Source organism: Papaver somniferum, unplaced genomic scaffold (assembly GCF_003573695.1).
Source record: "Papaver somniferum cultivar HN1 unplaced genomic scaffold, ASM357369v1 unplaced-scaffold_19, whole genome shotgun sequence".
Taxonomy (NCBI): domain Eukaryota; kingdom Viridiplantae; phylum Streptophyta; class Magnoliopsida; order Ranunculales; family Papaveraceae; genus Papaver; species Papaver somniferum.
Genome location: NW_020628818.1, coordinates 13248634 through 13265764, shown reverse-complemented (window position 1 = coordinate 13265764; position 17131 = coordinate 13248634). Strand labels below are relative to the sequence as shown.

Below are 17131 nucleotides of genomic sequence, written 5' to 3'. Positions count from 1 at the left end.
CACTTTTTAATTTAAAAGGTGTCCAAATATTAAGTTGTAATCCTTAAGCATGATTTATCAAAGAATATATTCTAAGCATAAAACATCAAACTGATTCACAAATAATTAAGAAAACCATTTTATCCTTTCTTTATATTTTTATCCAAGTGAATTAAATAAAATAAATAATTAACGAAATTATAAATAAAAATATTACCAATCACACATGAATGAATAGATCCTCCATTGCCTCAATCACCAAGAATTCAGCCTCTCATCATGTTGGAAAAATACTCAAAAGACTTTATTGATGCTCACAAGTTGATTACAAATGATGAAATAACAAGAAAATCAATTTATGACCGTCCTTTGCAACACACAGGAAACGTCTGAAAAGAACGGCACATGAGAAGTGCAGTTGACGTTGTTGTGAAATCACGGGAAAGGAATTGGGAATTGTCGCAGTTAAGCGACACTTCTCTACGACTTTCCTGGGTGGTCCTTGTTCTTCGTGTTCTTAGCTGAGCAGCAACAGAACTCTTCTTGTTGTCGACCCTTTCCTTCGATTCTCTCGGCTCTAACTCTCTCCCAATCACTTCTCTAAACTTGCTATCCTTTCCCAAACTGTTTTGCCTTGTATTTATAGTGAATTGGATCCAAAAAATACCACCATTGATTGCATATATTCTCCATTTAATCCAAATATTCTCGGCTGCCAATAATAACGAAAATTTCCATTTTTAATCCCATGCACGCGTTAACTTTGATCCTGCACGCTCCCAAATGTCTTCTCCACGCCTCAACACTCTTCCAACGCTAGTAGGACTCTTCCATGCACACAAGAACTCCATTTTTGCTCGTGTTACAGTGCACGTGCTCTGTTTTGGGCTCAAGGATCATCACACGTTTTCCAGCCACTTCTGATCGAACCCACTGCCCATAATGTGTTTCATGCCATATCACATCTTCCTACCAAGTTTGAGCGATTGAATCTCCCTAAAACACCTTCATTTTGTTGATTGAAACTATAACCGTTGAGAACTTCATTTCCCGCCAAAAAAAAGTTTTTGAATTTAAAGAGATGAAGTGCCCCTAATCGTCTGTGGAGTGTAAATAGCAAATGCCCAACTGAGGTGCCCCTTAGTAATTGGGTTGCCCCTTAACCAAAATGAGAGTCCGAATAACAAATGTCCTCCTGGGATGCCCCGCATAATTTTTCGAGCAATCTTTCCAAAAATGTTTATTTCCTAAAAATACATAAAAACACAATATTAGTACAAAAATAGAATTCCAACAATACGGACATTGAGGACAAATTAGATACAAAAATGTGTCTATCAAATACCCCCAGACTTATTATTTGCTAGTCCTCGAGCAAATCTAATATAAAATAAAATGACTACACTTAGCACGTGCAGTAAGTCGTTAAACCACTAGGTGGCCCTAGTGGCGGAGTGTTGTCTCCGGAGGGTTTACCAGAGGTGTACCCACAAAACCTTTACTCCAGACCCTAGCTATCTACAACGAATCTCCTTGGTTGGCTTACAATCACTGACTACAGGAGGAAGTAACCTGATGCGAAATTCCAATTGTTGTACACGAGTTTACACTCAAGCATACTAAAATTCGTATAAAGTGACAGAGCTCTACTCAGATAGTTGCACTATGGACATCATATTCAGAGTCAAACTAATCATATGGATAGAAAAAAGGAGATGGAAATAGAAAAATGTAGATGGTTTTGATGTTAGCCAAATGATCGATGTTTCACATATCTGTCTGAAGGCCACTGCCAGAATGAAACTATCCTAATGGACTGCGATACCGGTCTGACTAATATCAACACAACTGGCATATACAAGGGAACCAGTGGTCGATAACCTAACTCTAGGTCAACAAACTGGCAAATACAAGGGAACCAGCAGTTGACTACACAGAACAATAACCATTTTTTTTTCTTTTTTTTTAACTTAACGGCATGAGTAGATCTTTTTGATCCAAGCGCATGCTTCTTGTCAGCAGATTACACGATAATTCCCACGGGTCCTGCATTCCACCTTGCTTAGGCGACGGAAACAGGGAGAACACACGCATATTGCTATCCAAGTGTTAATACTTATTCCGATTGGTCTAACTGGTCCGGTCTTTTTTTTTTTTTTTAGTAACTCAGTCACTCTAATTCACCCTAGCAGTGGTAACAACTTGAATCGTGTGCCCCACCTAATCACTTAGAGAAACATAGTTTAAGATGAAAAAAAAATGAAAAAAAGAAATGAAAAAGACTCGACGAGATATGGTGCAACTATCATGTTATTTCTAACACCTGAGCTCTGTGCTTTTATGAATAGACTTTATAGATGTTTCCATGTAATCAGATTGGTTCCTCAACTCCTACAACCAAGATGCTTCCATCCACTTAGATTAGTTAGTGTCATCCTGAATACGCATAAATTTCTAGGCTCTGGATTTTATTTATTGCAACTAAAAGCTAACAAAAAGTTTCTTCCCCACCCCCAAACTTAAATCTAACATTGTCCTCGATGTTCTAAAGATAAAATTAAAAGCATGAACAATGAGAAACTGTTACCACTTGAAGAAAAAGAGTTAAGGAAAGAGATTACCATGTTGCATGATATTGGGTTACCTCCCGAGAAGTGCTAAGTTTAAAGTCTTCAGCCAGACATCAAATACCTCAAAAAGAATCTTCACCTTCCAAAGTCATATACCAATAGCCGAAAAAGTTGTGGGTCCATAATACCAAATAGATCTAACACCAATATGAGACAACTGCACTGGTTCAGAAAAATGAACAGAAGGAGCACATCATCATCTAAGGTTTCTTGCAAGACAACCGGATCTATCCAGAGCCTCCAGTTGGGCTTCATAAGAGTGTCTTGAAAAATAGATTCATCCGAAAAACGGGTTTCTAATATATGGATTTCCTCCTGAACAGTATCAGGCGGATCAGGTTGTGGAGTCTGAATAGACTCAAGCGATACCTCAGATGCACTAGGCTTGAGTCCCAAGTTAGGGACTTCTACTGGGGATAATTGACAATCTCTACCCCCAAATTTAGGGTAATCACTATTCTCCGTAAGACCTTTAACTATGGATTGAATTTCCGGATCCGGAGAGTATTTAAAATACTCTAGAGATTCTTCTAGTTCACTACCCCCCAAACTTAGAGTTTTGGGTGTCTCTAGATAAACTAGTCACAATATTCCTAATTTCTAGACCATCCGGTTCCTGAAAAAGGTCAATTGCTTTCTCTGAGTTATAATCAGGTGGTTCATCCTCTAAATTATTTTGAGGTATACTAGCTATAGGACTTATATGTTTCATATCCTCTATGGTCATCCCTAGAGTTTCCTTATTGTGTTGAAGAACGGTTACTGGCCTAATCTCATGATCACTATCCAAATTGGAAGTTATAGGCAAAATCTCAGATGGGCCTACAAATGCATAATTGGGGTCCAACTTAGGAGGATCTTTAGGCTCTTCGAAATAAGGGCTTAAGGTAGATTCGGTAGCTAGTAATGGTTCAAACCTAGATTTCCATCTATCGGTATCTAACATAGGAATATAATCCAGCAGAGCATTTACTTGTTCAATATTGCTATCATCGTCGAAATCCATGCTAAAACGGGCTAGAAAACTCTCTAATGGATCTTCCGATTCGGTGTTTGGTACAGACATCGGAACTAAGGTTCCTATCATGTTGACCTCTTCAATGCACGTGTCATCTAGCTCAGAATGTAGCTTATTGACATTAAAAATATTCAACTCAATAGTCATATTACCAAAAGATAGATTCATAATACCATTTCGACAGTTTATGATCGCATTAGACGTGGCTCAAAACGGGCGACCTAAAATCACTGGTATTTGGTTCTCTGGGTCAGGGACAGGTTGGGTATCTAGGATAATAAAATCCACTGGATAAATAAACTTGTCAACCTCTATGATAACATCCTCGATCACACCACGAGGAACTTTAACGGGCCTATCAGCTAACTGAAGTGTTATTTGGGTAGGTTTCATCTCACCAAGTCCTAGCTTAAGGTACACATGGTATGGCAGTAAGTTCACACTGGCTTCTAAGTCAAGCAACGCTTTCTCAACACGGTACTTACCTATTGTACAAGCAATGGTAGGGGACCCTGGGTCTTTATACTTAGGAGTAGTGGTATTATGAATAATAGAACTCACATGACTAGTTATGAAGGCTTTCTTCTGGACACTGAGCTTACGCTTTCGTGTACACAAGCCCTTAAGGAACTTGGCATAAGAGGGAATCTGCCTAATTGCATCTAATAATGGAAGGTTGATATTAACCTGCTTAAAAACCTCCAATATATCATTAAAGTTGGACTCCCTTTTAGTCGGAACTAGCAGCTGGGGGAACGGGGCTCTGGGAACAAAGTCGGGCTCATCAGGACCCTTATTGGTCTCTTTGGAGACTCTATCAGTCTCCTCATTTTCTGGCTCATAAGGGTGAACTACAACATGTTCACTTTCAGGTATGTCGACCTTATTATCAACTTTCCTTCCACTCCTAAGGGTCATAACAGAGTTAACATGACTGTACGATTTCTCTCCTCTAGGGTTAGGATCAGTATGACTAGGGAACCTTCCTTCCTCTCTCTCATTAATATATTAGCTATTTGGCCGACTTGAAGTTCTAATTTAGCAAAAGACTGGGCATTATTCTTAAAATTCTGTTTGGTTTCCTCTTGAAAATTACCCTGGCTTTTTACTAACATTTCCTGGCTTTGTGATAGCATTTCCTGGCTCTTCCTTAATATACTAAGGGTTTCCTCTAAGCTAGTTATTCTATTCTCAGATGGGTTCTGGGTCTGTCCTGAAGGGTTCTTAGTATAACCAAAACCTGGGAGGCTGAGAATTACTAGACTGGCCTTGATTCTGGCCCTTAGACCAAGAGAAATTAGGATGGTTTCTCCAACCAGGGTTGTAGGTCTCTGAGTAGGGGTCAAACTTCTGACGGTTCTCAAACCTACCATTGTTATAGACAGCATGAGCTTGCTCTTCACTAACCTGACCTTCCCAAAATGAGTTATCGGGCTCTATTCCACAACTAGAGATTTGAGAGGCTCTATTATGTTCAACAAGGGACTTATTTTTAGGTTGACCCATTTCTAACGCTTCTAACCTTCTAGATAAAGAAGCAAACTTGGCATCTGACGAGGGTCGTGGATGTGGGTGGAAAAAAAAAACCTTTTCCACTAGTGTTACACCATTTCTCGTCAAAACAATTTTCAAGATGATTGAAACATATCATGACTTTCGTCACTAGGTAAAGGTAAACTTGATCGAAGCGAAAAGCTTACCAACACATATTTCGAGATATAGATAGGCGAGGTATACTCGGCTCAAAATACCAGATGTGTATAATCAAATTCTATATATAAAGCATACGAATTCTTGTCTCAAAGAGTAGGAGATAGAGTAGATAGATTTTTGAGTGATAGATAAGTTCAAGTCTTCACATACCTTTTTGTCGAGAAGTTCCACCGGTTACTTGAGTAGTTCTTCTACTTGTATGATGAATCTCCATGAAGTCCTTGTTCTCAACTACACTTTCTATCCTAGTTCGGGACTTAGCTATAATAGAATAGAAATCAATACTTATAGTTTTGATCACTAACATTGACAAACATGCATGAGATAGAAACGCATGCGAGTTCGACCGAGCAATGCTCTAACAGGTATAAAATTCATTTCTTGGGATAGCATTAACAAAGATAAAGAGTTGGGAGGATCAGGTTTTAGAGACTTAGAGACTTTTAACATTGCTCTTATTTGCAAACTTATTTGGAAAATTATAACTGATCATGATGAGTTGTGGGTGAAGATTCTAAGTGCTAAATACTTTAAAGATTGTAGTATTCTTCATTTGGAGAATCTCAATGAGAGATGTTCCTGGATTTGGAGAGGAATCTATAGATGTATTGATATCATCAAGAAGAAGAATTTTTGGGCTATTAGGTGTGACACTAAAACCAAAATCTGGTTAGACTGTTGGGTCGTTGGATTAGATAGTCCTCTCACTCCTGCTGAAGGTCTGGTCAATACTGTGGATTATGTGTATGTTTCTGATCTCTTTATTGATGGTACTAGAAGTTGGAATGTTCATTTAATTCACTATTTGTTCCCTGAAGATATTGCTTATAAAAATTTAGCCATGTCTCTACCTGCTACTGGAAATGATACTTTTATTTGGTTACCAGATAGAAAGAGTCATTTTTCTGTTAAAAGTGTTTATCATGTTTTGACAAGAATGACTAACTTTGATGTATGCACTCAATCAATTCCTACTCAGGTTTGGAAATCTCTCTGAAAAATTAAATTACCTCATAAGTTAAATAATTTTTCTGTAAATGTATTAGGAATATAGTGCCTACCAGAGATAAGATTTCAAGATACAAACCAGATATCGAAGTGCATTGTAGTTTATGCAATCAATCTTTGGAAACTAGTGATCACTTATTTTTGAACTGTCCATATGTTAGGTTTATCTAGTTGGATGTTAATATAAATGTAGGTATTGTTATGTCTCAACATGGGTCTTTTAGCAGTTGGGTTCTAGCATGGTTTTAAGTTCTAATTTGAATTTTGACAGTGGGATTAACAGATTGGATATTAACAAAGTTCTTATGGTGTCTGTTTGGACTATTTGGAAAGATAGGTGTGTCAAGGTTTTTCAAAACATTACTCCTAACAGGGTTTTGTTCATTGATTGTATTAATAAACTTTCTAGTACCGGTTTAAACCAAATATCCATGTGAATAGTTTAGTTCAGAGACCGACTTGTAAGTCTCCAGATAATGAGTTTCTGAAAATCAATTTTGATGCTTCTTTTTTTCAAGTTTCTTTGCAATGAGGCATTGGTCTAATTGTGAAGAATTTTGCAGGTGACTGCATTGGTGCTCAAGGAAAATATTTCAACGGAGGAATGAGAGTTGGGATTAAAGTAGAGGAGCTGGAGTGTAGAGCCATGCTTAAAGTTGTAAAGTTTGCAGTCATAAAAGGATTCAAAGCAGTTATTTGTGTTTTTTGTTATTGGAAAAGCTAAAATGTTTAGGGGAAAAGCTGATTCCTGGTCCAAGAGATCGGACTTTTAGTCAATGAGGAGTGAAATATAAACAGCTCGGCACTCTTAATATTGATCCTTCTCTTTCCACCACCACATCATCCTCAAAAACCACCATCGGTGTCTAACAGGACCATCACCATTGATTAATCTTGGCTCTCCATATTGGATATCTAATTGATTCTTTTTCAACAATCAAGTAATCTCTTATATTTTGTAAATCATCATTAAGTATTGTCAGCACAATCATGATCAAAAAAATCTCTATCATAGCATCTCTTCTTTGTATTAATTTGTATTCGTATATATTTTGATGGCTTTAGAAGCTGTGATGATGACATTAGGTACTCATCTCAGTTATGTTTTCGTTTTTTCCTTTTCTGATAATTACTGTGAAATTTGACTATGAGAAAACCATGCATTCTCGTATCCCGACTCTTCTAATCATCGTAGTGTTAGAGATTTAACCATGCATATTGATGATTCGCGGTTTTGAAGATGATTTGAGATTTTAACCCATGCATATGTAATTGCTAGATTTGCAGATTCTGTTTTATAGATTGGAACACAAACTTAAACCCTATTAATCAGATCAAAACTATTAACGGAAAATTGTGGCTGGAGACTGATGTGTGATCCGAGAGTTTTTAAGAAATTTTAGTTCCCCAAAATCAATATTGTTTGACCATAATCAGCTTTCCCCAAACCGTTTTAACTTTCCGTATAATAAAAATCTTATTTTTAAGTCAGACAGCGAAATCCTAATAAAGTATGTTAATGAACAAACTTAATTACTGCCATCATTGGATGATCAGTCTAGAACTGCAAAACTGGGTGGATCCAGATAAGTGTAACCTCCTGATTTTAATAAAATTCTTTTGTATCAAAAAAAGATCCCGTGGTCATAGGTCCATATCATTTGTTACACATGGGGGTGGATTTTCCCTGAAAACATAATTTGATTGGCTATCTAAACGGTTTCTACAAATTTCCATGAAAAAAATACATTAAAAAATCCCGTTAATAACTATGTAGCACTGGCGCTTCCTTCCCATCCTCTCACCACTAGATATCTTTAGGTTCAGTTAACTGATGAAATGAGAGTGACTGGTACATTACTCCCTCGTAAATACTAATAACAATTGTTCTCTTTAGTTGGTTATCATCTAAAAAGCTTCTTCCAGGTTCACTATTTGCAGTCAATGGCGGGAACTCAGGTAGTTGATCTCCCTGCAACTTTCAAATTTATTTGGAAGATTAATAACTTTTCTAAGTTGAATAATGAAGTACATCATTACTCTGATGTTTTCGTAGCTGGTGGCACTAAATGGTACTGTCTTAGACTCCATGCACTTCCATATTCTCCTTACCTACACTAGTTTGATTTGGTTATTTAACTGTTCATATTGTTTATCTCTTGCTTAATGAACTTGTTCGTTTTGTTGCAACATATCTGAGTAGGAAGGCAGTTATTTACCCGAAGGGATTCGGTGAAGTGTATGATCACTTAACAGCGTTTCTTGTTCTTGAGGACTCAACCAATTTACCGGTTGATGCTGAGTTCAGTTTTGCCGTTATTTGTACATCTAATTCCAGTAAAACAGTGAGAGATGGTAATTATCTACATTTTTTTTTTACCTGGAAATATTTCAGTCAAGTAATTTTACAAATTCTTATTCTGCAGGACGCAAATACCAATTTGGAAATGCTGGACAGATGTGGGGTTTTTTGAAATTGTTGCCTCTTAGTCGGTTGCATGACCCTAAGAATGGATATATTGTAAATAATACTTGTGAAATTAGTATTGAGGTTACTTGCAAAGTCACAGCAGACAGCAGATGATGAAATAAAAGAGAAGAGTACAAGTGGGCAAGATTCCAGAGCCAGAACCTGAAAAGCAAAATACAGCAAATGATGGTGAAACTAGTTTGCAATTGGGGGAGTATCCTGACGCCGGACAACCTTTTGAGGGGGGACGAAGTAATGTTGAAGGTAGTGAATTCGAAGAAGGTTTATATGAAGAAATTGGAGGCTTTAGTATCTTGAAAAAACAAGTGCCTCTGTATGAACAAATATGGCTGAAATATGGTCATATTCCTTCCACAAAAGTTATACCAGCCTCGTCGTATTATATCCTCGTGATGGTGGTCAAAGATATAATGAACTCCGCTATGGATATGCATCAATGCCATTTTATAGATTTGTCAAATGAAATGATTGAACTGTGGGAAGAGAAGATAAAGATGGCAGAGAGACTTGAATTCAATGTGAAATGGCTTCGCCAAAGATTTGAGAGTGTGAAAAAGGGGCTTGGACTGCTTGGTGGGATGCAGAAATTTAAGGCCGAACTGCAGGAGCAAGGTCAGAGTTTCCGAGCCGTGAAATCAACGGTGAGGGCAATTGAGGGTGTGTTAAGGATAGCACAAATGTAGCTGAGTGCAGCAAAGGATGAATTGCGAGGCAAAGTATCCGGCTTACCCGTGGAGTCAGATACCCAAATGTACTTACAAATGGGTGAAAATTTACTTTTTGATGGAATGTTTTGCATTATCTAGTACGAAGAAGCTTTCAGAGTCTTTTCTTAAATTTACTGTCGCAAAACTTGTAGTGAGAGTCTGGGTTTCCGATGGAGTCTTATCTATGAAAAATATTTTTATTCTAAAAATACCGAAAAATCAGAGTTCATCTCCTTGATTACGAAAGCGGTTCCCTTGTTAATGTGGGTTTCTATTGGAGTCTTATCTATAAAAAGGGACACACCGGCCGGTCTGTTTTTGGGTAGAGAAGAAAGAAAACTATATATGGAGAAGCTTCACACAGATCTCATCGTGGAGAACGTATTTAGTCGATTACCAATAGAGACAGCTTTACAGGCCAAACATGTATGCAGAACATGGAGATTTCTCCTCCGTAGTAAGACTGATAAGGTAGGTTTGCTTTTCTTTTTCTCGTACAAGGATGATAACAAAAACCAATTATGCTATGGTGATCAGCTGTTGTATGATCCTATAATTCGTGGGAAAACGAACAACAACAACTCTTATTATGATAGTCTTGATAAGTTGCACAGTGGTGGCAAATGTCTAATGCACATAGATAGGATGCTTGGGTCATGCAATGGTTTGGTTTGTTTCCGGACACACAATTCAAATTTTTTAATTGCTAATCCCTTAACGGGAGAATTTGTTTATGCTCCTCCTAGCAAGTCTTCTATAGTGCAAAATTGGGGTCCGACTGATATTAGTGGGTTTGGTTACTGTCATTCGACCAACGAGTACAAGATTGTTAGAATTTACTTGGACGTGTATAAAGAGACTAAGAAGAAGAAGTGCTATGTCCAAGTTATACCGTAGACGGTGGCAGTGCTGGTGAGTGGAGAACAAAGAATCCATCAATTTTCAACAGAGAACAAAAAATGAATCAATCCAGACTTCTCCGTTGTATCCAGAAGGTATCTATGCCAACGGATCTATTCACTGGCTGCACCGCAGCCGTAAACACACATGACCCCCAAGATTATACAATTGCAGCTTTTGACTTGGAAGGTGAGACTCTCCAGTTTCTCCGGCTGCCAAATCTTGAAGATGTCAAATACCTACAAGACCCTGGCCCCAATTTGCTTGGCCCCAAGTTGCTGGGAGGGAAGAATCTGTATTTCGTGGATACATTCTATGATAAACACTGGACGGTTATTTGGGCATATAAGAGAACAAACACTAATGGTTGTGATACGAAAGAAAACTATAACGACAAGAATTTGTGGCATTGGATCAAGGAGTTCAATATAGGATGGGAAGAGCAGTACTGGAATGATCTATGGGTCGCTGACCTCGTGGCAATTACAAGGAACGATCAACTTCTATTGCGTTGCGTTACAACTCTCTACTGTTATGATCTTAAAACTTCGACTTTGAACGAACTTTTCGATGGTTTTGATGTGGGCTGCAACATGATAAACGTGACTCCACATGCAAACAGCATCGTTTCGATCTCATCGGAAAATTACGCCAAGGATCAAAGATCGTCGGTAGCAAATAGCACCGTTTTGATCTCGCCGGAAGATCTTGCCGACAGTCAAAGATCGTCAATAACTCTTGGACGATCCTAGGGGAGATGGAACAGCTAAAGGGCTCTTTTTTAGCCATTCTTTTGGCAGTTTTTTGCCTTCTCTTTTACAGCAAAAAGAGGATAGTGCTTGTTCTTTTTCTTCTTTTCGGATGAAGGGCAATTTTGTGTTTCCCCTCCCCCCAAGATAGCTAATTAGCGTTTCTTCTTCTTCTTCTCTTCTCTTTCTTCCCCAAAAAAATTGAAATTAGTGTTTCCTCCCCTCGTTAGCTTTTCATCCATTGTTCGGTTAGCTTAGTCAGCACATGTGCACGCATGTCAAAAACTGTACACGTGTTTTCCGTCCTTCCCAAAATACCCTAGACTAGATCGTATCACAGCAATAGCATCTCACTGTTTTTTTTCCCTGATTTTCGTAATTCTTCATCAGTTTCACTCGACGTCATCTCAATTTTCAATCTGAGAAACAATCAAAACCACAACTCCCTTTTTCGAGCATACACATCATTGTATAGTATCCATACGAAACCAATTTGCTGCCAGTTTCAGTCATAGCCCCATTATTACTCACTTCAAACTCAACCATCTGTAGTAATCAACACAAGAACCTTCATGATCTCAACCTCGTTTCTCCATCTGCAAACCCATTGAGATAACCCCAACATATCCATCTTTTAATGCATTCAGTCATCTTCTTCATCTATCATGTAACACCAAATAAACCTCCATCGATGTCATGGAATCATCATTCCAGTTTCTTCTAATTGAACAGATGAGATCTCCTCTTTCTACAATCAATTTCTTAAAACCAATTCAACGATTCAGTACATATTATTTTCAAGAAACAAACACATTGAAATTTCAGAAGAACATGTCTTTGAAATTAAATTTCCGAGAAACCCTAAAAATTTGGGTTTTTTATTTTTGTTGATTAATGAAATTGAATTTCGATTGAGGGAAGTAGTAAGAAATTGTGATTTTTCAGTTCAATTAAAACCAGGTGTTGATATTGAAATGTTGCCAAGATTGAGATGCAACCGAGATTGAGATGTTTCAGTTCAAATTTGGTTCTCCGAGATTGAGATGATGTCGAGAATTGGTTTGTTGCTGAAATTGCACCTGAAATAACACAAAGACGCAGAGGGAGATGGTTGCGTAGAGAATTAAGGGTTTGAATCGCTTAAATTGCTTCTGCTGATGCTAGAGTGAAGAATACAGAAGATGGAGAAGTGAAATCCATTAAATTCAGAGGAAATAAGGAGCTCGAGAAGATGGAAGAACGCGTTAATCTCTAATTCACCGGATATTGTTGACTGTTAGATCTAGGTTTTACTGTGGCTCGATTGAAGATTCATGGTCCAAGGATGAATGGGCTATCGTAATTGAATGGTTATCAGTGATGGGTAGTAGAAAAGTTCGGGTTTGATAATAATATGAGATTGGTAACTGAGATGGGGTTTTAGATGGATTTAGGGACAAGAGAAGAAACTGATGATGTTTCTGAGTTGGAGAATGATAGAACATGATACTGAGAATGGGAGAAAGGTGCTAGTGAGGTGAAAAGCCGATGAACTGGGATTGGGTTTGTTGCCGATGGCAACTGTCAAATTTCAAAGTACTAGTTTCAGGAAAAGATTTGGGTTTAATCACTTGAAGAAGAAGGGGGTATTTTTTGTAACACATGGGACACGGGTACAGTTTTTGCCGCGCGTGCACATGTGCTGACTCAGCTAACCGAGCAGTGGATGGAAAAGCTAACGAGGGGAAGAAACACTAATTTCAATTTTTTTGGAGAGGAAACGCTAATTAGCAATCTTGGCAGGGGAAGAAAACGCGATGAATGTTAAATCATGAAAATACGCTACGAACTTCACATTCACCACACATCATAATTAATGATCATCATAAAAATTAACGAACTGAAAAACTTTCAGTGGGAAAGCAGCCATAACTGTAAATGTGCACACTTGGTGGAATTGTGATGTTTCATTTGCAAACCATTGCGATGTTTCGATGTTCCATTTGCCAACCATCACGATGTTTCATTTGAGATATTTTTTTGTTCTCCCTTGTTTCAGTTATGCTTGAACCGTTGCGATTATTCACTCAACAGTCTCAACACAAGTCACTTCCATCCCTATATATATGGCATAACAATCTTGCTATCATTCACTATATTTTCTATTTGTATACTTAGTTTTGTCCCAGCAATCTACGCAGCGCAGTAACAAGATTAAGATGACTGGGAAATCATTAGAAAAAAGTCTTGGGACTTTTAAAGAATTTGATCGTCTTTCTGAAAACGTGAGTATCATCGTCATTATTTCTTGTTATTCTAATTTCGGATAATGATTTTATTCCTTTTTCAAAACCCTAATTGTGTTGTTTGTAATCCTTTCTGGTGATTAGTTAGACTTGACTGAAGATGAGAGACTTGTCCTGGAACTGGAATGGATCTTAAACAATATTCAAACTCATCCAAAGGTACGTACAATATTCAACATCTCATGATGTTTTTTCTGGATTATCACTTTGGCAACAATCATTTTCAGATGATACGTTGGCCATAGCATCTTAGTTTTCTTCTTTTTTTAGTCTAAATTTCATTTCTGATCCAAACAGGAAGTTATGGACTGGATAAGGGCTCATACGAACACAAGAGTGTGTTCTGAGGCGCACAAGCAACACACGGGAGAGCACGAAAGTCCCGACGAGGTCTACGTCGTCATCGTCGTACTAATTGATTTGCAATACAAACTTCAACCAAGGCAATCAATTCTGTACTAGTCACTATATGCCCGAGTTCTTGGATGATCCTTGTATCCCGATGATTTTTCGTTTAGCTTTTTGTTCTGTCAGACTTCTTTTCTGTTGTAATCTTTTGGATTGGTATTAATAAAATTTGTTTGTTTCAACACTTTCCACAAACATTTCTGTATTAAAATACACAGCAAAGACTCCACTGATTAAAGCACAAACACTGTGTCTCTCTTTCTACCAATTCAAACACAATTAATCAAATGAACCAAACAATGAATTAGGTAAAGATACACAGATTTTTTCAGAATTTCATGGCAGAACCACCATGTTAGACCATCAATAACTAGGGCTGAACATGGTTTTGGTTTTCAGTTGGAATCGAACCGAACCAGACCAATTAGGAAGAAACCAAACCGAACCCATTTACTAATGGATTGGTTTGATGTAGAAAGTGAAAAACCGATAGTGTTGGTTTTGGTTTGGTTTAAACTCTAAAACCGAACCAAAAACCATTGGAAAACCGATTAATTTTTAAATTTGGTTTCTACCGTTGATTTACAAGTATTAGATTCTACCCATTAATTTAGAGGATAAACAAAAACCCTAAATCTAATATTCCATTATTATACTCTCCCTCTTTCTCCTCTCTAAGTCGCCTCCCTTCTCCACTCCCAACTACACCAGCTACTGCTGTTACTCGACTCTTTCTTCCTGTCTTCCTTCTTTTTTGTCAATAACTAAATTAAGATATACTATATATCTTCTTTTCATCTCTAGATTTAAAGTAAGGTTTAACTATTTTTAATATTTTTTATTTTATTTTTTGTCTATAAATTTGTGTAAACCAATACTATCGGCAGCTACGATCTTTTTGTTTGTAAATTTGTGATTTTTTTTTTTGGTTTGACATAATTATCGATTAACCAAAAACCACTGGGACAAACCGAAACCGGCTCGAACCATTTGGAAACCGAACCAATGATTAATGGATTGGTTTGGTTTAGATTTTTAGAAACCGATAATATTGATTTCAGTTTTGGTTTGGTTAGAAACCGAGCCAAAACCGACCATGAACAACCATAGCAATAACAATAATATTTTGGTGCAAAAAGAGTGTAAGATAAAAAGCACCGCAAAAATACGGTGTAAGTAGAGTGTAATTGACACGGCCGTGATATTATATTTTGGTTTTAATCAGAAATCCAATCAAACCCTTCACAAAAATTCCTTCAAGAAAAAAAGAAAGAAAACCTGAGCAACGAAAACCAAGCATCAATCGATCAATCAATCTTGTTTTTTTTTCGTTGAAGAACGATTCAACTAACCCAAGAAATCATCGAATTACAAAAAAAAAAAAAAAAACTCAGAATAGAACAAAACTGGGAGGAACCCAGAAACCCATGAAGATTCTACCAGAAATTGTAGTGGTGGTGGTAACTTGTTCGATGGGAAATTCAAATACTCAATTTCGATTAAAGAGAGCACCAATGTCAAGAGGCCCTTCACTTTCTTCAATAATCTTCCTAGGTAATTCAATTCACTTCTTGATTTTTGTCTAGTAACATGGGTTCTTGGGTGTTTTATTTTATTTTATTCGGTTTTCATTAGCATCGGTTTCTTGTGATTCTATTCAAGTAACAGTAGCAGTACTAGTAGCTCTTGGATTATTATTATCACCTAGATCTTCAGTATTTTTAATTAAAGCTCAAATTTCTTGGTGAAGTTGTGGATGACGTTGTTGATGATTATGAGAAGTAATAGGTTTAGTTGATATTGATATTCTGTTATTGATTTTGTTTTGTTTTGGAACAGATGAGGAGGGGAGTATTAAAGAACGTAACCTACAATTGGATGATTTAGTCCAAACCTAGAATCAACTGCACCCTCAATCTAGAGTTTGAGTAGATTTATATATATTGCCTTTTCATTATTGTAGTAGAGAAGATCTAGTTATTTCTTGAATCATTGTGTTGTTTGATGAAACATCACAATGTTTGCATTCTCATAGTTGAAATGATTTGGTTATTTCTTGAACCATTGTGATTTTTCGTCAAACATTGTGACTATTCATGACTCAACACATTCACATCCGTCCATCTATAAAAGAATTGTGCATCATTCACTATGTTTTCAATTTGGATTCTCTGATTATCCTCAACAATCTTCAAATGCAGAACCGTGAAGAAGTTAATATGGATATAGTTGTTGAAGATCTTCCATCATTTTTAAAAAGGTTTAGCACCTTGCAAAACCTATATCAACTTGAACAACATGTGAGTATCATTGTCATTTCTTGTTACTCCAATTTTTAATTTTGATTTACTCATTTTCAGACTCCTAATTTTGTTTTGTGTTGTTTGTAATCCGTTGTGGTGATTAGTTAGCTGATGAGAATGAAAGGCTTGCGTTGAAAACGGCTTTAGACAATGCTATTACACAATTGGTTCAATCTCACGTAAAGGTATGCGCATTAACAAGAACAAGTTTGTTTTTTTCTATAATTGTTATTCATGATTGTCTTTTGGGAAACAATCATTTTAGAACTGATGAAATGAACCAGTTTATGGGGTCTGCTACATAGTGTAGAGATATTGAAGAACAGACTTTTAGATGATTAAACTGGAAAACTTACCTGATTTCTCACTTGAAAAATATAATTCAAGGTTTTATGATAAATGAATTCAATGATGCGGTCACTCCAGCAATGGCACCACCTTAGCTTATCCTTACGTTCTTATCTTGGCCTCTCAATGACTCAGACTCGGATTCCTCCCCACCAATAGACTAAAATCTTAGTTTCTTATGTATTGGATTGCTTACAAAAGGTTGGAGTCATAGCTTTTGTATTTTTGTCTAAATTTCTGATTCAAACAGACAGTTGGGGACCAATCAAGCACTTCCGCACTGACATTCGAAAAAGAAAAGCAGGATGGAATGTTGGAGAATCAAGTTACTTCTACAAGGAGCAAACTGTGTTCTAACTGGAAAAATTAAAAAGCTCAAGACTGCTGATGTAACTCAAATGTTGTTGTAGATAGTGGTGAAAACTGGGTTCTTTTCGAACTTGTGAAGGTAACTCTTTTTTTTTAAAATTTAAACAGATAAATAAATGAAGGAAATTAATAGTAATGTCAAGATTTTAGAAAGATTAAGGCTCGGGATTCACTATTACTTCAAGTTGATTGGTTATAAATAATATTTCAGAAATTATTATTA

General features: G+C 36.9%; 1 protein-coding gene and 1 long non-coding RNA gene across 2 annotated transcripts; both read left to right on the top strand.

Moving 5' to 3' along the window:
* The first annotated feature begins 8292 nt into the window (after nt 1–8292).
* LOC113338547 (MATH domain and coiled-coil domain-containing protein At3g58200-like) lies at nt 8293–9522 on the top strand. Its single transcript, XM_026583943.1, has 4 exons — nt 8293–8420; nt 8552–8703; nt 8775–8869; nt 8944–9522. The coding sequence occupies exons 1-4, from the start codon at nt 8293–8295 to the stop codon at nt 9520–9522; spliced, it is 954 nt and encodes a 317-aa protein (XP_026439728.1).
* A 3596-nt stretch (nt 9523–13118) lies between these two features.
* Nucleotides 13119–13820, top strand: LOC113338737. The gene is made up of 3 exons (XR_003354830.1): nt 13119–13459; nt 13565–13639; nt 13778–13820. It is a non-coding gene; the product is annotated as an uncharacterized LOC113338737 (long non-coding RNA).
* Nucleotides 13821–17131: the final 3311 nt, after the last annotated feature.